At 40.9% G+C, this 25,308-nt stretch overlaps 2 protein-coding genes across 3 annotated transcripts; one reads left to right on the top strand and one right to left on the bottom strand.

Moving 5' to 3' along the window:
• Window positions 1-163: 163 nt before the first annotated feature.
• abhd12 (abhydrolase domain containing 12, lysophospholipase) lies at window positions 164-21,461 on the bottom strand. 2 transcript variants are annotated; one of them, XM_051960081.1, is made up of 14 exons: window positions 21,343-21,461; window positions 17,283-17,433; window positions 11,779-11,900; window positions 5,751-5,856; window positions 5,123-5,242; window positions 5,014-5,044; window positions 4,226-4,271; window positions 2,617-2,749; window positions 2,470-2,507; window positions 2,266-2,345; window positions 2,076-2,158; window positions 860-938; window positions 608-735; window positions 164-538 (listed from the first exon to the last, which is right to left on the bottom strand). In XM_051960081.1, exons 2-14 carry the CDS (start codon window positions 17,429-17,431, stop codon window positions 502-504), a joined length of 1,152 nt encoding a protein of 383 aa, XP_051816041.1. In that variant the 5' UTR covers window positions 17,432-17,433; window positions 21,343-21,461; the 3' UTR covers window positions 164-501. The 2 variants fall into 2 exon arrangements, with proteins under 2 accessions (XP_051816041.1, XP_051816040.1); XM_051960080.1 differs by lacking the exon at window positions 21,343-21,461 and having other exon boundaries at window positions 17,283-17,646.
• gins1 (GINS complex subunit 1 (Psf1 homolog)) lies at window positions 21,335-24,649 on the top strand. Its single transcript, XM_022218940.2, has 7 exons — window positions 21,335-21,669; window positions 23,348-23,412; window positions 23,787-23,885; window positions 23,961-24,051; window positions 24,141-24,269; window positions 24,355-24,429; window positions 24,510-24,649. The coding sequence occupies exons 1-7, from the start codon at window positions 21,595-21,597 to the stop codon at window positions 24,576-24,578; spliced, it is 603 nt and encodes a 200-aa protein (XP_022074632.1). The 5' UTR covers window positions 21,335-21,594; the 3' UTR covers window positions 24,579-24,649.
• Window positions 24,650-25,308: the final 659 nt, after the last annotated feature.

Raw genomic sequence — 25,308 nt, 5'->3', positions numbered from 1 at the left:
ATTTTCAGATTATTTTATTTCTCTTTTGTTTCATTCACACTTCTGGACATTTTCATTCTAGTAGTTTTTCTGCAAACATGAATATTTTCTGAGGAAAAACTTTCACTTGTGTGGTTCCCTCAATGCTTGTTTTGGGTTTGAATAAAAAGATGAGCAGGTTGTTAAAGGAAAACCTTTAATCTTTAATTCAAGTCAAACAGGCCCTCAGAAGTTCGTTAAAAACAACGTGATCACAGAAAACAAACCGACAGATGAGAGAAAACCAAACCGATAAAAGATAAAACCCACTCTTCACGTCTTCGTTCAGTCCGACCGCTATCGTCGCTCTACAGTACGTGAGACACGGCAACAGTCGCCATGGTAACCCTGTGTGCCGTGAAGCCAGTGAGGGGAATGCTAACAGAACAGGAATGACGTGTCGAGTTCATGCGAAATGTTGGGTCTGAAGACAGACCAGTGCTTGCTGTTTGTGGGGTGTAACAGTCGACGTCCTGCTGGTCGTCATGGTGAGATGGGATGAGCTGTGCCGAGGAAATCACTGAAACAGAGACAGAGGTTAGCATCAGGCAGTCGTTGGTTCTACAGGTTCTCCCTGTTCTGCTCCTACCTCAGGATGTTTGGCAGCTCCGGGCTCCTGTAGATGAACTTGTGTTTGTAGGCAAGAACCGAAGGAAACGGAACAAACTGGACTTTATGACCGCTGAGGCTCTTCGACCGAGACGCCAAGTTGTAGAGCTGCAGGAGAATCAGTCACATGTGGAGTTTCTTCTGCTTTCAATCTAACGATGTTCTTCTATTTTCAGTCTAATGATGCTTTGTAAGTTTATTGTGTAATTGATTTGGTGCTAAAATGTTGTACCTTTTTGCCGAGATGGAACGGAACCACGCTGTCGTCCTCTGCATGGAGGATCAGCACTGGACAGGAGATGTGGTTCACGCTGCAGAGGCAAACGTTCAACGTTACTTTCAGGAAATGAAATGGAGCTGCAGTTCCTCTAACTGCCACTAGATGCTGCTTTAAGAAGGAAGTCAATGAGGAAGTTTCTGTTCAGAGGATCTAAAATACACCCGGTGGGTTCTAACAGGACAAGTTCAGTTTCAACTCTTTAAAACCAAACTTCATTTCCTCTCAGCTGCTTCTTAAAAAAGTTCCAGAGCCTCAAACAAAAGGAAACAAAAGTCTGAAGTCAGACGAGCTGCTCAGTAAAACGTTCTCTAAAACATCAGAGGAACGTTCTTTAGGATCTTAAAAAGTTGTCGACAGGTTTCAGAAAACATTTCTGCCACTAAAGTCCTAAAAATGTTCCAGCAGATAATCTGCTAAATTCCTGCCTCCCTCTAAAATCAGAACAGCTGATAAGGTTCAAACTTACGTTTCCCGGAACTCAACAAGAATGTTGAGTCGGTTGTCAGAGATCATTTCGGAACTTTTCAAGAACGTCGAAAAAACAACTTTCTAGAAACTGCTTCCTTTACAAAGAATAACCGTGAAACTGTCTGGACTCAGAACTTGAACTTCTCTAGAAGCTTCTTCTGGAACTCAACCAGACGTGTTGTAGAAAGTCCAGAGAAAAGTTCCTGAATGTGAACGAGTTCAAAGAAAAAACACTCCAGGTTCTAAACTGTTGTTGGAACCGTTCCAAAGCTCAGCATTGTTTTCTACACATTAAAGGTTCTACACTCTAAACCAGGGATGTCAAACTCATTCCACAAAGGGCCGGTGTGGCTGCAAGTTTTTGTTCCAACTAAGCAGCATCACACCAGACCTGACTCATTTAATCAACCGATCTCAGTCTGCAGACAGGTGATCGGTCAGACTGTGTGCTGTAGATATGTTGGAACTAAATGCTGTAGCCTACAGCACACAGTCTGACCGATCACCTGTCTGCAGACTGAGATCGGTTGATTAAATGAGTCAGGTCTGGTGTGATGCTGCTTAGTTGGAACAAAAACCTGCAGCCACACCGGCCCTTTGTGGAATGAGTTTGACATCCCTGCTCTAAAGGTTCTACACTCTAAAGGTTCTACACATTAAAGGTTCTTCAGAAGGTTCTAATGGAACCAGAGGTACTTACTTCTCGTCGCTGGCGAAGCGAATGTTGTTGGCGGTGATGGCGTCCAGGAAAAACCAATCAAAGCCCGGCAGGTAGCGGTACACCTGAGACACACAAACACCTGAACACCTGCAGCAGTGTGTGTGTGTGTGTGTGTGTGTGTGTGTGTGTGTGTGTGTGTGTGTGTGTGTGTGTGTGTCTGTTGTGTTACCATGGAGAACGGGTGACTCCTGGCTTCTTCTCTGATGTTGGTGAACGGAGACTCTAAGATCAGAGCGTCAGGAGGACTTCCTGTCAGCACACGAGAACAAACACACTCAGCTGATGCCGTTACCATGGTTATTATTGTTGTTATTGTTGTTGCTGACTTCATCATCATGAAATGTTTTAACATCTTCATGTTCCTCCATCGTACCTCGGTCACTCAGACGTCTCACCAGGTTTGTGGCGACTCTGAAAAACAAACATGAATGTGTTCATGTGGACAGAAGCATGTTGTATTCTACAGAAACACATGACTAAACGTGTTGTATGTTCCAGACGAACATGGGAGCAGACTTACCCCGTCCCCAGAGAGTGACCCCAGATGTAAAGAGGAAGTTCTTCATTCAGGCGATGTTTCAGCCAATCATAAACGAAGAGAGCGTCTGATGTCATTGCCCCCTCTGAGGGAGATCCATCCGAGTCACCCCAACCTACACACAGACACACAATTACACAACCAGACACACAATTACACAACCAGACACACACACACACACACACACACCCAGACACACAATTACACACACTCAGATATACAATTAGGAATTTGCGATGTTGCGATCGCGCGAATTCACGTGAAATCAATCAATCTCTGCGGATTTTGCGAGGCCTTGCAATTTTGTCCAATCACCGCAACTTTCCTGCAATTTTGGCCCGCCTCCCATGAGTTCCACCAATCATAGCAGCTCCCAGCGCAAACCTAATGCACGTACGTCACCGAATTCACTTCCTGTTTATGGTTTGAAGATGCAGACATGTAAGATACTGATGTCTCTCATTTACCAACAAAAATTACTGCTGAAGACCGTGATAAACAATTAATTCACTGATGTTCTTCACCAAAGCGGAGCTAAACTGTTTTACACCCGTGCAATACTGTGGTGGAATACAGAAAAAGAAAAAAAAATCATTGATTGATACACTTAAAAAAAAAAACGAAACACATTAGAACGGCTGAAATGATCAGACAACAGACCACATAAATCACCATGATGGAAACTGTTGCATCCAGATCTGTTAGAGCACTGAAAGAATGAAGGTAAATTAGATTAATTATTTCACCAAAGAACACGGCGGAGTTATGTGACGATCAGCGTGTGTGAATCAATCCTCTGTTACCAACATCACTCAAAAACAGACTCAAGGATTTAAATGAAGTTTTCAGGGTCGGTCAGAAATGACACAAGGACCAAATGATTAGACTTCAGCAGTGATACGGCTTAAAGTTTGGATCCACGGATTTGTTAAGGATTTCCCATTAAGGTAGCGCACGGCGTCTGATAGCAGCACGGTAACCATGGCAACAAGTGAACGCTACCTCAGCGGCCTGCTGATGATCACATGATTGTGATCCTACAACAATCTACCACTGTGGACGTATCGGAAATGATACAAGGAACAACTGATTAAATTGTGGGGGTGTTTCTGAGTCCCTTCAATTCCTGTCGCCCCCTGCATAGTTAGTTCACGTCATGTTAAACCAGTATCTGGCTGCTGCTAATGTCCCACCGTGGTGTGTCAGCTTTTGTGGAAATGGGTTGGAACGTTAAATAATTAATTTCAGAATAAATATTGTCAATTACAGCGATAAAACATGTTCTACAAGCTGGAAAAAATGCAGCTTTGTAGCAATTCTCACTGTCTCCCGCAATTTCATCACAACAAAAAGCTTAAAACATCGCAACTTTTAACGCAATTTTTTAGAAAAGTTGCTGCGAATTCAGGCATTTTCAGCCTCAACAATCACGAGAAACGCCCGCGAAATCCTGGAGGCACGGAATCTCACACACACACACACACACACACACACACACACACACACACACACACACACACACACACACACACACACACACACACACACACACACACACACACACACACACACACGTCCGGGTGTTTCTCACCTCTGTAGTCAAACGTCACCACATGGTAGCCCAATGAACTGAGGACCTGAAGGAAGACAGGCAGAGAGTCATCAGTCCTGTCAGCCAATCAGAGCCCAGCATCACGAACACTTCCTGTTTGCTGAGAAAAGAAACTAATAACTGAAAGTTTGAAAATTTCAGAAGTTGATGAATATTTAAAATAAAAAGGTTTCTGATCCTGGAAACGATCGATTTAAAAACACAAATATTTTATGATAAAAGTTATAAAAAGTTCCAGAGGAAGCTTCCTCGTATTGATTATATTGATTTTATAGAATGAAGACATTTTGTGTCTTTTTCTGATCAATAATTCAAAAACGATGAAGATTAATTTCTAAATCATTGGTACACATCCTGATCAATTTATTGATCAGTTTAGATCAACAGTTATTAAAGCAGAAAACAGTCAGGGAGCTTTGGATTGATCAGTGATCAGTTCAGTATTGATCAGTGATTGGTTTCATATTGATCAGTACTGATCAGAAATTGGTTCAGTATTGATCAGGTATTGGTTCCGTATTGATCAGTGATTGGTTTCATATTGATCAGGTATTGATTCCGTATTGATCAGTGACCAGTATTGATCAGGTATTGACTCTGTATTGATCAGTGATTGGTTTCATATTGATCAGTATTGATCAGGTATTGGCTCTGTATTGATCAGTGATCAGTACTGATCAGGTATTGGCTCCGTATTGATCAGTGATTGGTTTCATATTGATCAGTATTGATCAGGTATTGGCTCCGTATTGATCAGTGATTGTTACCTTGTACAGCTGCACCCGGTGGTCTCCCCCCCTGCACAGAAACAGCTGCAGGTCAGACAGGTGGTTCTCAGAGAGCAGCTCAGGCGTGTTGCTGTGTGTGTGAGGTCACCTGGTTCCTGCGTTTCCATGGAGATACAGGATGACGGGATGGGCGGAGCCAAACGTGGACTCGTACCAATCACCTGCTTTACCCTGAGCTTCCTTCCACATCTGAGCAGGAACCGTGTGCCTGGAAAGAAAGAAAGAAAGATTACAAAACAAACAGACACATAAACACACAAACAAACAAATACACAAACAAACACACACACTCATATTAAGTCATTTTTTATTATCTCTGTGTTGTGTTTTAGTGCAGTTTTTTGTTTTGTTGTTGTCCCGTTGTGTTATTGTCTTATTATTTTTGTCATTGTTGCTATTGTTGTTGTCGTCATTCTTATTGTTGTGTTGTTATTATTGTCCCTTTTGTTGTCGTCATTGTTGCTGTTCATGTTGTTGTCGTTGCTATTGTTATTATTGTCGTTGTTGTTTATTGCTATTGCTATCACTGTTCATGTTGTTGTCATTATTATTATTGTTGTTATTCTTGTGTTATTATTTTCGTCATTGTTGTCGTTGCTATTGTTGTTGTTGGTATTCTTGTGTTATTATTGTTGTTTTTGTCATCACTATCGTCGTTGTTGCCGTCGTCGTTGTTGTTGGTGTTATTATTGCTATTGTTGTTGTTGTTGTGTTACCAGACTCCGATGCGGAGGCCCGTCTCCGGCTGCAGGTAGAAGTTGTGGGTGTGGTTCAACCCCTGGTCTGCAGGTTTTTGCAGGTCGATGAAATACGGTATCCGAACTGTGGAGAGTCAGAGGTCACATGACACAAGGGCTGCTTCTGATTGGTCCATTAAAACGTTTGAGTTTTTATTGTTTTTCTGGCAATTTAACCGCTTGTTTAACAGAATTCTGTTCATATGATTTATGGGACTTTTCATCAACATATTTTCACATTTTTGACACAATCCTTTAATTTCTATTAATTATATTTATATTTATTTTTAAATGTTCTTTTAAAAAACATTTTATTAACTAGCTGTCTCAGAGAGAATCATGCAGAACCCAGAAAATTGTTCACATGACCATCATCGATTTTGTTCTGAACTTCCCCAAATGTTCAGTTGACCAAAAAATAGATTCTATGCAAAAAAGAGTGTTGTGTTTTGGTTATTCTTTGACTTTGTCACTTTGAAAATTGAGCCTTCTGAAGTCAGTTCAGGCTGTTCAACATTGAAATAATAGGGAAAATCCTTTCACTTTGACAATCAAAATCTCTCATGGGGACGGTTCCTATTTCTTAAAACTAAGCTGAACTTACCGCTAAGAAAGTTTGAAGTTGCCTTCTGCTAATTTTACCCAAGGATATGACGTAAAATATACCAAAATTTGATATTTTTTTCATACAGATTTGGATGCGCGTCGCCATTTCTCACCAGAGGGCGACAGCTGCAAGGAGAGAACGAGCACAAGACAGAAAACTGAATGCTATATAAATACATTTATTTATTTATTTTTACATATATTTAAGTCAAAGATAAGTCAGATCCAGCAGATGTTGCGAGAGACTTGAAGTCAGCAAGAACGGCTACAGGTGCAAAGCGCTTCAAGTCAGATGATTGGCTGTCTGCATCCCAAGTAGCCAGCTACTTTTCTCGGTTGGCTGCAGCTCATCGCACACAGTCTGCTCCAGATTCAAGCACCACAGCTGAAAATGATGACTCTGATGCCTGGGCTGTTGAACGTGAAGAACTGAGAAACTCTCTTCTGAAGGGCCTTACAGTGTAGCCTAGCTATGTCCTGAATGTTTGTTAGTGGATGTCTAACTCTCACTACTTGATATATACATATATACAGTGCCTTGTGAAAGTATTTGGCCCCCTTGAACTTTTCAACCTTTCACCACATTTCAGGCTTCAAACATCCATCCATCCATCCATCCATTTTCCTCCGCTTATCCGGGGCCGGGTCGTGGGGGCAGCAGGCGAAGCAGGTCGTTCCAGACGTCCCTCCCCCGGCGACGCTTTCCAGCTCTTCCTGGGGGATCCCGAGGCGTTCCCAGGCCAGACTAGATATATAATCTCTCCAGCGAGTTCTGGGTCTGCCCCGGGGTCTCCTCCCAGCCGGACGTGATCGGAAAACCTCCAGAGGAAGTCTCCCTGGAGGCATCCGAATCAGGTGGCCAAACCACCTCAACTGGCTCCTTTCGATGCGAAGGAGCAGCGGCTCTACTCCGAGCTCCCTCTGGATGTCTGAGCTCCTCACCCTATCTCTAAGGCTGAGCCCAGCCACCCTACGGAGGAAGCTCATTTCGGCCGCTTGTATCCGCGATCTTGTTCTTTCGGTCACTACCCAAAGCTCATGACCATAGGTGAGGGTTGGAACGTAGATGGACTGGTAAATCGAGAGCTTCGCCTTACGGCTCAGCTCCCTCTTCACCACGACGGTTCGGTACAACGCCCGCATTACTGCTGACGCCGCACCAATCCGCCTGTCCATCTCTCGCTCCATTTTCCCATCACTCGTGAACAAGATCCCGAGATACTTAAACTCCTTCGCTTGGGGAAGCAACTCCCCCCCAGGAGAACTATGGAATCCCCGGGCGGTACCCCTTCCAGGACCCCACCCAGAGACTCCAAGAAGGCCGAATACTCTGAACTGCTGTTCGGCGCATAAGCACAGACAACAGTCAGAGTTTTCCCCCCTGCAACACGAAGTCGCAGAGAGGCGACCCTCTCGTTCTCCGGGGAGAACTCCAACAAAGCGGCGCTCAGCCGGGGGCTTGTGAGTATCCCCACACCCGCCCGGCGCCTCTCACCCTGGGCAACTCCGGAGTAGGAGAGAGTCCAACCCCTCTCCAGGATTCTGGTTCCAGAACCCTTGCTGTGCGTGGAGGCGAGCCCAACTATATCTAGCCGGTATCGCTCCACCTCCCGCACCAGCTCAGGTTCCTTCCCCGCCAGTGAGGTGACGTTCCACGTCCCCAGAGCTAGTCTACGCCACCAGGGGGCGGCACGCCTAGGCGCCCGCTCCTGCCTACTGCCCGGTGGGCATAGCACCCGACCCCGACTTCCTGCCCTGTAGGTGGTGGGCCCACTGGGCGGGCTTCAAACATAAAGATACAAAATTTTAATTTTTTGTCAAGAATCAACAACAAGTGGGACACAATCGTGAAGTGGAACGAAATTTATTGGATATTTTAAACTTTTTTAACAAATAAAAACTGAAAAGTGGGGCGTGCAATATTATTCGGCCCCTTGCATTAATACTTTGTAGCGCCACCTTTTGCTGCAATTACAGCTGCAAGTCACTTGGGGTATGTCTCTATCAGTTTTGCACATCCAGAGACTGAAATTCTTGCCCATTCTTCCTTGCAAAACAGCTGGAGCTCAGTGAGGTTGGATGGAGAGCGTTTGTGAACAGCAGTCTTCAGCTCTGCCCACAGATTCTGGATTGGATTCAGGTCTGGACTTTGACTTGGCCATTCTAACACCTGGATACGTTTATTTGTGAACCATTCCATTGTAGATTTGGCTTTATGTTTTGGATCATTGTCCTGTTGGAAGATAAATCTCCGTCCCAGTCTCAGGTCTTTTGCAGACTCCAACAGGTTTTCTTCCAGAATGCTCCTGTATTTGGCTCCATTCATCTTCCCATCAATTTTAACCATCTTCCCTGTCCCTGCTGAAGAAAAGCAGGCCCAAACCATGAGGCTGCCACCACCATGTTTGACAGTGGGGATGGTGTGTTCAGGGTGATGAGCTGTGTTGCTTCTACGCCAAATATATGGTTTTGCATTGTGGCCAAAAAGTTGGATTTTGGTTTCATCTGACCAGAGCACCTTCTTCCACATGTTTGGTGTGTCTCCCAGGTGGCTTGTGGCAAACTTCAAACCAGACTTTTTATGGATATCTTGAGAAATGGCTTTCTTCTTGCCACTCTTCCATAAAGGCCAGATTTGTGCAGTGTACGACTGATTGTTGTCCTATGGACAGACTCTCCCACCTCAGCTGTAGATCTCTGCAGTTCATCCAGAGTGATCATGGGCCTCTTGGCTGCATCTCTGATCAGTCTTCTCCTTGTTCCAGGTGAAAGTTTAGAGGGACGGCCGGGTCTTGGTAGATTTGCAGTGGTCTGATACTCCTTCCATTTCAATATGATTGCTTGCACAGTGCTCCTTGAGATGTTTAATGCTTGGGAAATGTTTTTGTATCCAAATCCGGCTTTAAACTTCTCCACAACAGTATCTGGGACCTGCCTGGTGTGTTCCTTGGTCTTCATGATGCTCTCTGCACTTTAAACAGAACCCTGAGACTATCACAGAGCAGGTGCATTTATACGGAGACTTGATTACACACAGGTGGATTCTATTTATCATCATCAGTCATTTAGGACAACATTGGATCATTCAGAGATCCTCACTGAACTTCTGGAGTGAGTTTGCTGCACTGAAAGTAAAGGGGCCCAATAATATTGCACACCCCACTTTTCAGGTTTTTATTTGTTAAAAAAGTTTAAAATATCCAATAAATTTCGTTCCACTTCACGATTGTGTCCCACTTGTTGTTGATTCTTGACAAAAAATTTAAATTTTATATCTTTATGTTTGAAGCCTGAAATGTGGTGAAAGGTTGAAAAGTTCAAGGGGGCCGAATACTTTCACAAGGAACTGTATGTTTTGCACTGAATTCATCTTCCTTGGATATGGAAAACATAACCATGTTGTCATGTACATTTAGTGATTACAGAACATGCAGTATCTTTCTTCTCAATGTCTTTGTTCATGCTGCTATAGTACAGGAGAGCCCGATCTCACGAGGATTCGTGAAACTGTCACGTAAGTTTTAGTTTCGGTTTCGTGCACACCAACACGATTTCGTCATGTTTTTCGTGCCGCTCACCACGAAATGCACACCAATGTATTTTAAACGGCGGACTTTTCGTGCCACTCAGAACGTATTTCAAAAGAATGTGTATATTATATTTTTAATGTAAAACCGTGGCGAATCCAACGCTATATTTTGCATGACATCGTCCCTAAACATAACCCTAACCATAACCATAACCATAACCTAACCATAACCTAACCATAAGCCGGTGGTACACTTACCAATTTGCATAGGAATTTCAAGAATGTCCGGCGGCCGGCGGCCGCAAACGCGATCACACAAGCAGTATACGCCGATGGACAGCTTAGATCGTCATGAATCCGCCGGTATAAACCACTTTCAGATGTGATTACCACAGCGAAAAACATTTCGTGGTGAGCGGCACGAAAAACATGACGAAATCGTGTTGGTGCGCACGAAACCAAAACTAAAACTTACGTGACAGTTTCACGAATCCCCGTGAGACCGGGTTGTACAGGACCACCATGACGTGGATGGCATATGTATGTATCCTTGTGGATATATAATGATATAATATATATAATAACTTCTACATAAATATATAGATATTGACAAAATTTGATAAATATAAGATTTTCATTGGAATTTATTCAAACTAGGCTGTTTCACTGGAATACCATTGACTTCAAAACTCAAGTTTTCAAACATATGTGCCATGAAAATATTAAATTTAGAAAATCAAAAAAAATTTCTCTGTCCCAACATCCTTGGGTAAATACCCTTTTTCTGTGAACAATATCAGTACTGTTAGTGGTTTGAACTGAGATATTTGAAATAAAGGTGACCACATCGGAAATATATTGTCTCATATTTGTTGCTATTTTCCATGATTTGTAATATTGGGAGATATCATATTTTTGGCATGGTGTCAAATATTCCATGAAGTAGTATATCCAAGCAAACTTTACCTTTTTTCAGTCGGGGAGGGACTAAATTTCCACAATATTGCCAGATATCATGCTTGCAAATACAACATACAGCTTTTCTAGGAGTTGGAAAAAGTACAATTTATGGACGCTGCGACAGAACCACATGTTCCTCTGGACGACCGGCCTCCCTGAAAACCTGATGATTGAGTGATTAATGATTGATTGATTGATTGATGACTAAATGGATCAAATCTGTAGTATTTGTTGATATTTTATTAATATTCTGGAGATTTTTCAGACATTTGATTCATTTTCTAAAATATTTTTGAATATTTTGCAAATAATTTTTGGGATATTTATTATTTTCTGACTTCATGTTTTCTGGACATTTTGGAGATGCAGGCTCGACGAATCCTTCTAGCCGAGATAAAAAGCTGCTGGAACTCGTCAGAAAGTGGATCTGCTGCTGAATAAATCATTAAATAAACCAACAGTTTCCTGTTTCAGGTCAGAAGAACGAAGACAAACAAAAACCAAGATGGACGGAGAATTAGAGCAGCAGAAAGAAAACCAGCTGTCCTGCAGAAGAATGTCAAGTAACGATACTATTATTATTAACAAGAAGAAAGAATTAGTGAGGTTTTCATGATTTAGTGAGATCAGTTAAAATCTATTTAATTCAGAAACAATAACACTATTGATTGTATATTTAAAGAAGTTAAACTTATTAACATATTTACATCTTTGTTTCATTTTTTCCAATCTTGTCATTGTTTATGTCTCTGTCTTGTTTTGTGTTTCATTTACATCAAAAATAATTTATAAGAAAATAAAGGTTCAGAAAACAAATATTATAAAAATGTTTATTATAAATGTTTTTAACGTGTTGATTTTGATTCTGCAGCTCTTCAGGTGAGTTAAAGGTGAGTTCAGGTTCAGACTCACCGAAGTTGAGGAAGACGAGTTTGGCCTGGATGGACGGACAGAGTTTGATGATGACGGGGATGGAAACGTAGACGATGACAAGAACCACGAGGATCCTCTTCAGCTTCATCACCAGACTGAGCCTGAGGAGCACAAACCTTCAGTCAACGTCCACACAACGCTTCACAAACCTTCAGTCAACGTCCACACAACGCTTCACAAACCTTCAGTCAACGTCCACACAACGCTTCACAAACCTTCAGTCAACGTCCACACAACGCTTCACAAACCTTCAGTCAACGTCCACACAACGCTTCACAAACCTTCAGTCAACGTCCACACAACGCTTCACAAACCTTCAGTCAACGTCCACACAACGCTTCACAAACCTTCAGTCAACGTCCACACAACGCTTCACAAACCTTCAGTCAACGTCCACACAACGCTTCACAAACCTTCAGTCAACGTCCACACAACGCTTCACAAACCTTCAGTCAACGTCCACACAACGCTTCACAAACCTTCAGTCAACGTCCACACAACGTTTCACAAACCTTCAGTCAACGTCCAGAGAACGCTTCACAAACCTTCAGTCAACGTCCACACAACGCTTCACAAACCTTCAGTCAACGTCCACACAACGCTTCACAAACCTTCAGTCAACGTCCACACAACGCTTCACAAACCTTCAGTCAACGTCCACACAACGCTTCACAAACCTTCAGTCAACGTCCACACAACGCTTCACAAACCTTCAGTCAACGTCCACACAACGCTTCACAAACCTTCAGTCAACGTCCACACAACGCTTCACAAACCTTCAGTCAACGTCCACACAACGCTTCACAAACCTTCAGTCAACGTCCACACAACGCTTCACAAACCTTCAGTCAACGTCCACACAACGCTTCACAAACCTTCAGTCAACGTCCACACAACGTTTCACAAACCTTCAGTCAACGTCCACACAACGCTTCACAAACCTTCAGTCAACGTCCACACAACGCTTCACAAACCTTCAGTCAACGTCCACACAACGTTTCACAAACCTTCAGTCAACGTCCAGAGAACGCTTCACAAACCTTCAGTCAACGTCCACACAACGCTTCACAAACCTTCAGTCAACGTCCACACAACGCTTCACAAACCTTCAGTCAACGTCCACACAACGCTTCACAAACCTTCAGTCAACGTCCACACAACGCTTCACAAACCTTCAGTCAACGTCCACACAACGCTTCACAAACCTTCAGTCAACGTCCACACAACGCTTCACAAACCTTCAGTCAACGTCCACACAACGCTTCACAAACCTTCAGTCAACGTCCACACAACGCTTCACAAACCTTCAGTCAACGTCCACACAACGCTTCACAAACCTTCAGTCAACGTCCACACAACGCTTCACAAACCTTCAGTCAACGTCCACACAACGCTTCACAAACCTTCAGTCAACGTCCACACAACGCTTCACAAACCTTCAGTCAACGTCCACACAACGCTTCACAAACCTTCAGTCAACGTCCACACAACGTTTCACAAACCTTCAGTCAACGTCCACACGCTTCACAAACCTTCAGTCAACGTCCACACAACGTTTCACAAACCTTCAGTCAACGTCCACACAACGTTTCACAAACCTTCAGTCAACGTCCACACAACGTTTCACAAACCTTCAGTCAACGTCCACACAACGTTTCACAAACCTTCAGTCAACGTCCACACAACGTTTCACAAACCTTCAGTCAACGTCCACACAACGCTTCACAAACCTTCAGTCAACGTCCAGAGAACGCTTCACAAACCTTCAGTCAACGTCCACACAACGCTTCACAAACCTTCAGTCAACGTCCACACAACGCTTCACAAACCTTCAGTCAACGTCCAGAGAACGCTTCACAAACCTTCAGTCAACGTCCACACAATGCTTCACAAACCTTCAGTCAACGTCCAGAGAACGCTTCACAAACCTTCAGTCAACGTCCACACAATGCTTCACAAACCTTCAGTCAACGTCCACACAACGCTTCACAAACCTTCAGTCAACGTCCACACAACGCTTCACAAACCTTCAGTCAACGTCCACACAACGCTTCACAAACCTTCAGTCAACGTCCACACAACGCTTCACAAACCTTCAGTCAACGTCCACACAACGCTTCACAAACCTTCAGTCAACGTCCACACAACGCTTCACAAACCTTCAGTCAACGTCCACACAACGTTTCACAAACCTTCAGTCAACGTCCACACAACGCTTCACAAACCTTCAGTCAACGTCCACACAACGCTTCACAAACCTTCAGTCAACGTCCACACAACGCTTCACAAACCTTCAGTCAACGTCCACACAACGCTTCACAAACATCTGTTGTTCACTGTGTCTGTGTGCAGTATATTGTGTACTCAGTGTATTTTATTGTGTACTTTGTGTATATTGTGTTTTTATTGTGTATTTATTGTGCATTGTTGTGTGTAATGTGTATATGTGTAGTATATTGCGTGTATTGTGTATATTGTGTGTTTATCGTGCATTTATTGTGCATTTATTGTGTATTATTGTGTATTGTGTATTTCATGTAGTATATTGTGTATTTATTGTGTACTGTGTGTCTGGCAGTTGGTTGCCATGGACACGATTGATAACTGATCCTCTGGCTGAAATGTGATCGCTGTCATTGATCCGTTATCGGCTCCTTCGGTCTGAATTATTGATCAGAAACGTTTCAGTTTAAATTCATGGATCTAACCTGGAAACATTTTAGCTCCGATTTTTATCCACGTTTTAAGGTTGTTTTTTTTTTAAATAAATGTTTGACTTTTATCTACGATCCAGGTAAAACCAGAACAAACTGACCTCTGATCAGTTTAAAGGTTTTAATTGGAACACTGAACTGACCTGAGATCAGTTTTAGTGAAACATTCAGGTTGTTTTCATTTTTTAAACCAGAAGATCAGATTTATTCCCATTTATTGTTTATTCAAACAGTTCAGAGTTTAATCCTGATAAAACTCATCCTGGATTTATTTCTCAACCATTTATTGTGTATATTGAATAAATAATGCCTAAATTGAAAAGTTTAGGTTTATTTCCTCTATTTATTTTCTCTCCTGAAACTCAAAAGGTTTTTCTTGTGATTTGAGCTTTTTCTCAAATTTATATTTTTGCTTTTTTTTTTTCAGAATTTCACTTCAAACTTTGAGTTGTTTCTAATAAATCTGTGAGTTTAAACATAATTCTTTCAGATTTATTCCTTTAGTTCAAAGAATATCAAAGAGTTGTTTTAGTAAATTCTGGATTTTTCTCCCATTAGTTGTTTTTTTCTCTTAAAACTCAGAAAATGTTAAACATTTTCAACAACAGCAACAATTTCTAGTGAAAACCTCCAGTTTTACTTCACTGTGAGTTTGATCCTGAAAACCTGATGATTGATTGATTAATGATTGATTGATTGATGACTGAATGGATCAAATCTGTAGTTTTTGTATGCTTTTTATCTGTTTTTTTGTAAAGCGACCTTGGGTGTCCAGAAAGACGCTTACAAATAACACGTATTATTATTATTATTATTGGTTCAGAAGGTTTAAACGCTTTTAATGTGAAGGAAACAGGAAGTTTGCTGGTGAAAAAGAGTTATGTGAGACAGAACTGATCAGATTTCTTTTTAAAGCTTCTCATTGTTATTTTTTATTATTTTTATGTCAAACATCGTTGCAGGAAACGGCTTCATCAGACAGGAAGCAGGAAATACAAAATAAAAGCCAGTTTAACCATCTGAACAGAGAAACAGAATGTTGTCGTCTGCATACAGATTTTATTTGCTTTTACTGATAGAAAAGTAGAAGAAATTCATAAAACAGAAGTTTATAGTTAAAATAATCAAAACTTTTCTTCCCTTAAATGTCTGATTTTAAAACCAGTATCATTTTCACCATAAATTTGAGTTTTTCAATCATGAACTCCTTGGTATTTTTTTTTCCAATAAATGAGTTTTTAATTCAGAAATGTAAAATTTTATTCCTCAGAAATGTTTTATTTTTCGTTTTTTTCACTCCAAATTGGGATGTTTTGAGTTTCAGGTTCAGCAGAGAAGAATCTGTTCAGTAAAGTTTCTAACTGCAGTTATTTTCTGCTTCATGATGTTGTTTTCACATAAATTCTCTAAAATGAACTAAAATAAACTGAAGGTTTTCTTTAAACTGTCAGACGCTGATTCAGAACAAAAGCTTCAGACTTCGGTTTCACTTCCTGATTGAGCGACGGATTAAAGCTGCTCCAGTTCTGTCCACAGCGGTTTAATTTTAGAGCCTAAAGGAGGTCGACTGGAGGAGCTCTGGAAGGTGTTTGAGGAGGTTTACGTTTGTCTGATCCACGCTGCTGCCTCCACTCTATTATCTGTTTTCTCTGCATCTATCAATAAAATAAAAACAGATCAATCCACTGATCAGATTTTATCTTTAACTCACTACAAAATACACAATAAATAATAAATATCTAAAATATCTCTAAATATTTTAGAACTTTCCCACAATAGAATAAAGTTCTCACCCCAAAATATGAATAATTCTAAAGATTTTCTGAGGATAAAAACTCCAAACCTGTAAATAAAGATGAAGCTAAAAGTTTAAATGAACCTGAAGCTGCTTTAATGTTATTAACGGAGTTTCTGACCCACAATGCACTGCAGCAGCTGATCTGAGGTCAGATTAAGTTCCATTAAAGTCGAACAAGGATTAAACAAGAAGAAATAAAGCTGCTCAGACTTCAGCTTCCTCTCAGGTCAAAGTGTCAAAAAAGTCTAAATGAAGAGTTCATTCAATCATTTTATTCAGTTTTATTCTTTAGTTTATTCAATGTTTTTATTCAGTTTTATTCTTTAGTTTATTCAATGCTTTTATTCAGTTTTATTCTTTAGTTTATTCAATGCTTTTATTCAGTTTTATTCTTCATTAAATGAGAGAAAAGAGTAAAAAGTGACCAACGGAAGGAATATCTGAATATTAATGACTAATAACCAGACTTAGGGTTTGTCCTCCCAGTCTAACCAGTGGAACCAGTTAACTGGGCCCATTTTAACTGGACATGAGGGAAACTAATATTGAACCTCTCAGAAATTAAATATGAATAAAAACCGGTTTCTACAGTCGGCCTTAAATATAAAGTTAAATATGAGAGATTTGTGTGTTTTTATTTTTATATTAAGTTTTATTTCTGTGTTCAGGTCATTAAAACAGATTTAATAACTTCTGTATCTTTACTAAATACATTTATACTATTTATACTTCTTTATGTTGTTTTTATTTTAGACTTTTACATCTGCTGTTCATTCTATTTTGTACTTCTACATTTCTTTCTGTTTATTTTATATTTCTTACTGTTCAGATTAAACTCATTTATAAACTGTTGAGTTTTTTTGTTTATGAGGTTCTATTTTTTTCTATGAAACTGTTTATATTAACGGATTTTAGATGTTTCAGTCCCCGGTACACCGTAGCGGCTCCTCCGGTCCCGGTCCGGTTCTTACCTCCTGAACGGCTTCATGCTCCGCTCCTCCTCCGGGCCCTGCCGGCCGCCCGCTGCTCCGCCGCCGGGACGCTGCTTCAGGTCCGGGTCGCTGTCCAGCAGAGTCCCGCCGTCCTGCTCCGCAGTCAGCGAGTTGTTCCGCTTTCGCATCACTGCGAACGTTAAACGGACAGATTAGAACCGGAGGAACCGGCGGCAGGAAGCCGAGAGCCTGGCGGGTGACGGAGCGCTGAGAGCCGCTGAGGACGGAGCCGCGTCCCGCTGAGCCGCACCGAAGATCCGCAGAGAGCAGCTGATCAGCGCCGAGCCGCGTCAGCCAATCACAGGCCGGGAATAACACCACGTGGTGTGGCCGTGTTGCGTTCCCGGCCTTCGGGGAGCGTCGGTGCAACGAGAACCAAAACAAAACCGGTTTATTGGAATAAACAACACGGAGCTGCTGCATAGTGCCTTTAGGGGCAGCTGGGACATTTAAAGAAGCTACAGAGAGCTTTAAATACCCCCTGTTAGCACGAAGCTAAATTAATTACAGTCTGTTAGTATGAAGCTAATTTAATTAATGTCTGATAACATGGACTGTGACCAGCAACAGTCTGTTAAAATGGAGCTAAATTAATTAGTCTGTTAACATGAAGCCAAACTAACTACAGTCTGTTAGCATGGTGCTAAACTAACTACAGTCTGTTAGCATGGTGCTAAACTAACTACAATCTGTTAGCGTGGAGCAAAACTAACTACAATCTGTTAGCATGGTGCTCAACTAACTACAGTCTGTTAGCATGGGGCTTAACTAATACAATCTGTTAGCATGGAACTAAACTAATTACAGTCTGTTAGCATGTGGCTAAACTAACTACAGTCTGTTAGCATAGAGCTAAACTAACTACAGTCTGCTAGCATAGAGCTAAACTAACTACAGTCTGCTAGCATAGAGTCAAACTAACTACAGTCTGCTAGCATAGAGTCAAACTAACTACAGTCTGTTAGCATGGAGCTAAACTAACTACAGTCTGATAGCATGGAGCTAAACTAACTACAGTCTGTTAGCATGGAGCTAAACTAACTATAGTCTGCTAGCATAGAGCTAAACTAACTACAGTCTGCTAGCATAGAGTCAAACTAACTACAGTCTGTTAGCATGGAGCTAAACTAACTACAGTCTGTTAGCGTGGAGCAAAACTAACTACATTCTGTTAGCATGGTGCTCAACTAACTACAGTCTGTTAGCATGGGGCTTAACTAATACAATCTGTTAGCATGAAGCTAAACTAACTACAGTCTGTTAGCATAGAGCTAAACTAACTACAGTCTGCTAGCATAGAGCTAAACTAACTACAGTCTGCTAGCATAGAGCTAAACTAACTACAGTCTGCTAGCATAGAGTCAAACTAACTACAGTCTGTTAGCATGGAGCTAAACTAACTACAGTCTGTTAGCACGAAGCAAGACTAACTACAGTCTGTTAGCACGGAGCTAAACTAGCTACAGTCTGTTAGCATGGAGCTAAACTAACTATAGTCTGTTAGCATGGAGCTAAACTAACTACAGTCTGTTAGCATGGAACTAAACTAATTACAGTCTGTTAGCATGGGGCTAAACAAATTACAGTCTGTTAGCATGAAGCTAAACTAACTACAGTCTGTTAGCATGGAGCTAAACTAACTACAGTCTGTTAGCATGGAGCTAAACTATTTACAGTCTGTTAGCATGGAGCTAAACTATCCATCCATCCATTCTCTATATACCGCTTTATCCTCATTAGGGTCATGGGGGGTGCTGGAGTCTATCCCAGCTGACTCGGGCGAAGGCAGGGGACACCCTGGACAGGTCACCAGTCTGTCGCAGGGCTGGAGCTAAACTAATTAAAGTCTATTAGCATGAAGCTAAATTAACTACAGTCTGTTAGCATGGAACTAAATTAACTACAGTCTGTTAGCTTGGAGCTAAACTAAACAGTCTATTAACATGAAGCTAAATTAACTGCAGTTTGTTAGCATTCAGTTTATTCTCATGTTTATTAAGTTTCTATGAGCTGCAAAGGACGAATAAAGTTTCATCTCATAATTATCAGTAATTAAATTAACACATTATTTATAACACTATTTATTATCTATAGCAACGTTTTTAATAAAGAAATAAAATTAGTACATATTACACACAAGTACCTGAATCCTCTAAATATGAAGATCAGCATAAAATGATTTTTAAAAATTGCTAACTGTAGTTTATAAAGAACTTATTGCCAGTTTTGTTGAATTCTAAAAAGCAATTCATAAAGTCACACAAAAGTATGAATTTACAGAATAAATTAAAGGTTTTTATGTATTAATTAAACATAAAAACGGGCCTGAATTGTGTATTTCAGAAACTTTACTCCTATTTCTGTCAGGTGAGATTTTTTATTTTTTTTAAATAAACATTAACAGTATTTTCTGGCCATTTTAAAGTGATAAACAGCTGATTCAAGTGTTTCACTGCTCTTCTACAGTTTTTATTTACTATGTTTATGTGCTGTCTTTTACAGAAACAGTGAAGTGACGATCAAACCTGCTGCTGAATGATTTTCTGACTTCATGTTGTGTTTAGATGTAAAGGAGACAAAAAAATTGACAAAAAAATTAGTGGCAAAAGAAATGAGACAAATGACACAAACGAGATAAAAAAATGAAAAAAGTGAGAAACAAAATGACTTAAACAATAAACAACAAAAGTCAGACAAAAAAACAACAAAAACAAGACAAAATACTACAAAAATTACAGACAAAACGGCAAAACAAGACACAAAAGGACAAAAGGAAAGAAAATGAAAAATGAGAACACAAAACAAAACCAAAAAAAGAGACAAAAAATGTCAAAAATGAGAAAAACGACGAAAACACGAGACAAACGACGAAAGTCAGACGAAAAGAAAAAAAACAACAAAAATGAGAAAAAAATTACAGAAATGAGACACAAAATCACACAAAAAAGAGACAAAATTTGACAAAAAATGACAAAAAAGAGAAACAAAACAGCCAAAAATAGCTTAACGACACAAGTGAGACAAAAAACACAAAAAGACAAAAACATGAGACAAATGACACAAATCAAAACAAAGAAGAGACAACAAAATGAGACAAAAAAAAATCACAAAAAAGGAGCAAAATGACAAAAACATGAGACAAATGACAAAAACGAGACCAAAAATGACAAAAAGCAATCCAGTATTTTACTTTCTGATCCAACCAACTTGTCATGGTCTAGAGATCATTTTACATTTATAGTTTTACTAATTTACAATCTGCAGTTAATGTCTTCTCTGTAGTTTTTACACTTTGAGGGCCGGATTGGACCCTCTGGAGGACCACTTTTGGCCCACGGGCCTCATGTTGGACACCCCTGCTCTAAGCATGAATCTTATAAGTTCTTAACCTGCTCTCTGTATCTGTCTTTCTTTAAGTGTTTTATAAATTTATCTCTTTATTTAGTAGATATTTTATATTTATTGTATTTTCTAAAACTTATCTTAGTTGTTTTGTTGGTTTCTGTCGTCCTATTTCAGTTTGTATATTTTCTAAATTATGTTACAGCCTTTTATTCTGTTTTTTTAAAATGTATTTTATACTTATTTCATTTTTAAAAACCCACCTAATAAGTTGCTATTCTGTTTTCTGTCTTGATTTCTGCACAAATTTTACCTGTTTTCTAACACAGGTTGTTTTAAATTAGCTTAATAAACTAGAAACGCATTTAAATGGTCACATTATTCCAAAACTCAACTCAAGCCGAAAGCTTGTTTTTCAAGTGAACCTGAACGCAGCATCAGAGACAACTTAGCACGAAGCTAAACAGCTAATCGGCTACAGAGCTCACAGCGACACAGACTTCAACCCGATTTTAGCGCCTCGGGTCGGACACAGTTCGGCTCTTTCCGGCTCTTTTCGGCCTCTGACAGTTTTTAGATTTACCTGCTGCAGTTTCTAATCAGGCAACGTCACAGCGGATTAAAACAGTTAAAAACACCCCGACAAACTGTTTTTAACGCCCTGAAACATGAACGTGAAGAAAAGGAACGGGTTTACCTTTCAGTCTGAACCGAATAAAAAAACGTTTTCACCGCATTTTGCTGCTAAAAGTCTCGTTTGAAGCTTCCGGTGCCGCAGCTTGTTTCACTGGTTTGTCCCCGACGGGCTTCCGCAGTCTCACGTCACCACGCCACGTGACCAAACACGGAATTTTGCCGCGAATGTGAGCAGTTTGTCCGACATTTTCCCTCAGCGGGGTAAAAGTTGAGTTTTCCAGATTTCTGCCCGGTGAATCGCGGTTTTACCGGGATGTTCTGTGAGAAGGCCGTGGAGCTGATCCGGGAGCTGCACCGGATGAGCGACGGACAGCTGCCCGCTTTTAACGTGAGTCAGTGACGTCTGCAATCAGGAATTCCGTTTAAAAATCACGTGATTTAAAGTTTATTTTCAGTTAAATACAATAAAAAGCGTCTCTGAAACGTCATCCACAGCTTTTTTAGTGAAAGTAGAGGTTATTGTACATTTCGGCTCACATTTAATTCACCACTCAGCTACACTAAAGGAATAACTTCAAAAACTGACGGTGATTTAAAAGTCGTACATTTCAGTGGTTTATGTCGAGTTTAGAGGAATTCGTCTAAACAGATTCTAAAATAAATGGACTTGTTGGTTGGTTGTCTTCTTCCGACATTATATAAAGAAGTCGTCTACACTTGTAACTATTTTGTCGAGTTTATTTCTCTCATTCATCACAGCAACTGGAACATCATCTCATCAGCTGCCATGGAAGAAAAAGTGTCGCTGGAACCTCTTAAGCAAAACATTACCGTAAAGTAAGGTCGTAAAAACAAAACAAAACTTCCCCTCACAGGTAATTTCATCAGATCCAAATCGGCACCAGAATGCATGGGAAAACAAACAACAAATCATATACATCAATACAACATATATGTGACAAGATGAGGACATCAAACTCAACAAACTACAGTTCCGCTCATTTTGATACACAAACAGATTTTCATGAACTAAAGTTCGGCTCACGTTTAATTCATTCAGCACCAGTTAAACCAGCATCACCTTTAAGAAACAGCCTCCATTCAAAAATGTCACCTTTTAACGTTTCTTTGCTGCTCAAACCAGAAACAAACGTTTTAGAAACATTGTGAGCAGATTTTTAATCCAAGTAGCTATAAGTTAAACAACATTTCGACTCACATTTAATTCTTTATTCAGACATAATAGTGGCATTAATTTAAAACCGACCTCCATTTAGAAATCTGACATTTTAAAGGTTTTTCTTTAGTCTGAATTAGAACATTATCAATGGATTTAAGACACCATTTAATTCTCCAAGGAGCGGTTATTTGTGGTGGAACTATTATGGTTTCTGCAGATTTATCCAGCTGCTCAGCGTTTTAAAATAATCCGTCTCATTACTAAACATAAGTTTAAGTTGAATTTCATGAAGTTTTGAATGGACTTTGGTTTAACAATAATTTAAAGACCTCCTGATTTTTTTTTTTTTTTACAGCTGATCTCCAGTTTATAGTGAAGTTCAGTTAAACCAGGTTGAGTTAAACCGGTTTTAGTTAAACCAGGTACAGTTAATCGAGGTCTAGTTAAACTGGGACAGACCAGCGACCTGTCCAGGGTGTCCCCTGCCTTCGCTCAAGTCAGCTGGGATAGACTCCAGCACCCCCCGCAACCCTAATGAGGATAAAGCGGTGTATAGAGGATGGATGGATAGTTAAACTGGGTCTTTTTAAACCTGGTCAAGTTAAACTGACTTCAGCGCTCGATTTCGACGGTCGCCAGGTCAACTTTTGCAACTGAAAACGTCACAAATGGCGACCTGGCGACCTGGCGACCGTCTAAATCGAGCGCTCGATCGAGCTGAACCGCCCATCATGTTTTCTTCATGGAGGCAGCCACTTTGTATGATGTCATCAACCTGCCATGATTCCCGGCGACCTGGCGACCATCTAAATCGAGCGCTGTGACTTTAGTTAAACCGGGTCTAGTTAATCGGGTCTAGTTAAACTGGGTCTGTGTTCTGTTGCAGGAGGACGGACTGAGGCAGGTTCTGCAGGAGATGGAGGCTCTTTATGAACAGAACCAGAGCGACGTGTGAGTTCTGCAGAACGTTTATTGATTATTGAGTTGATCAGCCATTGATCAAACCTCCAAGTTCTTCATCTGATGTAAAATCAGCCAATAGTCATTGATTCATCTGGAATCAGTCACCATGTAGAAAATCAATAACTAGAACGTGTCTTCAGCCCAGCAGGACTCTGATGGTTTCAGAGTTTATCTCATTTCTTCTGTTTTTTATTTTCCTGATCATTTTCACTATTGATCAACCAACTGATTATTAATTATCAGATCAATCAGCTGATTATTTTCCAGATTTATTGAGTTAAAACTCAGGTCAGAACAGACAAGAGTTATTGATAATCAGTAACAGCTGATTGATCATCAATAACAGCTGATTTATGTTTCAGTAATGAGGCGAAGGCTGGCGGTCGCTCTGATCTCATCCCGTCCATCAAACTGCGTCACTGCTGCCTGCTGAGGAACCAGCGCTGTGTCACCGCCTACCTGTAACTCCGCCCCCACACACCTGCAGTCATGTGACCGTTGCCCCGCCCTCTCCTGACCGCTGCTTTTGTCTGCAGGTACGACCGTCTGCTGAGGATCAGAGCTCTGAGGTGGGAATACGGCAGCGTCCTGCCGGCAAACGTCCGCTTCCAGCTGAGCGCCGAGGAGGTGAGTGTGTTAGTGTGTGGGTCTGTGTCTTGTAGCTGCAGTGGTTCAGTTAGCATAAATTGTGTATCTGTTGTGTCGTTGTGTTGCAGCTGCAGTGGTTCGGCCGCTATAAGAAGTCTCTCTCCTGCTTCATGCGTTCTCTGGGTGGAGCTGAATCTGGAGGTGAAGGTCTGGACATCACTCAGGACATGAAGCCTCCAAAGAGCCTCTACATCCAGGTGAGACCTGCAGCGGCTCCACCTCTGACGTCCTGCTGCGGCGTGATGTCACGGCGTGATGTCACACCTGTTGTGTGTTTTCCAGGTGAGGTGTCTGAAGGACCACGGGGAGCTAGAGATTGACGACGGCACGGTGATCCTGCTGAAGAAGAACAGCCAGGTGAGCTGTGACATCATCATGTGACCCAGTGACATCACACCTGTACATGAACTAGCTAACCTGAATGTCTCTGTTCTCAGCACTTCCTGCCGCGGTGGAAATGTGAGCAGCTGATTCGTCAGGGCGTCCTGGAGCACGTCGTGTCCTGATGAGTCATCGATGAGTCGCTACAACACCTGCCGAGTCGGTGTTCTGGTGTAAAAATAAAACTTTTTTTCTAGCAGCTGGGTCGTTATTTGACTTTACAGTAAAATAAAAAAAGACGCCAGAAACCAGCGGCTGTGATCAAGGATTTATTCTGCTGTAATACTTCAGAGTCTTACTGTCGTCTACCTGCGCACAAACTTTAGCTAAAGATTTACTGCTAATGGTTAGCTGACTTTTACTTCTAGCTAACCATTAACAGCCTTTAGCTATCCATGTAAACCATTACCGTTAGCCATAAAATATACTGTTAGCTTGGAGTAAACGGGTAAAAACATGGAGGAAATAGTTTGCTAACTAATTTTAGCTTACCTACTTTCAGATGAAGGTAAAGTTAATAGCTACCCATTTACTGTTAGCTAATGATTTAGTAAACTACTTTTAGGAGAAAGTAATGCTTATGGTTAGCTAACATCTACTTCGAGCTAACCATTAACAGCCTTTAGCTAACCATTTAAACCTTTACTGTCAGCTGTAAAATACAGTTTGCTAAAAATAAACAGGTAAAAACATGGAGGAAGGAGTTTTCTAATTTTAGCTAACCTTTCAGATGAAGGTAAAGTTAATAGCTATCTATTTACTGCTAGCTAACAATTTAGGAAACTAGTTTTAGGGGAGAGTAATGTTTAGCTAACCATTAACAGCCTTTAGCTAATCATCTACACCATTACTGTT

The sequence above is a fragment of the Acanthochromis polyacanthus genome, chromosome 15, assembly GCF_021347895.1.
Source record: "Acanthochromis polyacanthus isolate Apoly-LR-REF ecotype Palm Island chromosome 15, KAUST_Apoly_ChrSc, whole genome shotgun sequence".
NCBI classification, from domain to species: Eukaryota; Metazoa; Chordata; class Actinopteri; family Pomacentridae; genus Acanthochromis; species Acanthochromis polyacanthus.
This window is presented reverse-complemented; position numbering and strand designations above follow the sequence as displayed.

Coding starts and splice junctions, on each gene's coding strand:
- gins1 (XM_022218940.2), top strand. CDS start 21,595: ATGTTCTGTGAGAAGGCCGTGGAGCTGATCCGGGAGCTGCACCGGATG. Junction 24,270..24,354: donor CAAAGAGCCTCTACATCCAG/GTGAGACCTGCA, acceptor TGTGTTTTCCAG/GTGAGGTGTCTGAAGGACCA. Junction 24,430..24,509: donor TGCTGAAGAAGAACAGCCAG/GTGAGCTGTGAC, acceptor CTCTGTTCTCAG/CACTTCCTGCCGCGGTGGAA.
- abhd12 (XM_051960081.1), bottom strand. CDS start 17,431: ATGCGAAAGCGGAACAACTCGCTGACTGCGGAGCAGGACGGCGGGACT. Junction 11,901..17,282: donor AGCATGAAGCCGTTCAGGAG/GTAAGAACCGGA, acceptor TGTGCTCCTCAG/GCTCAGTCTGGTGATGAAGC. Junction 2,750..4,225: donor GGTGACGTTTGACTACAGAG/GTGAGAAACACC, acceptor GTCTGTGTGTAG/GTTGGGGTGACTCGGATGGA.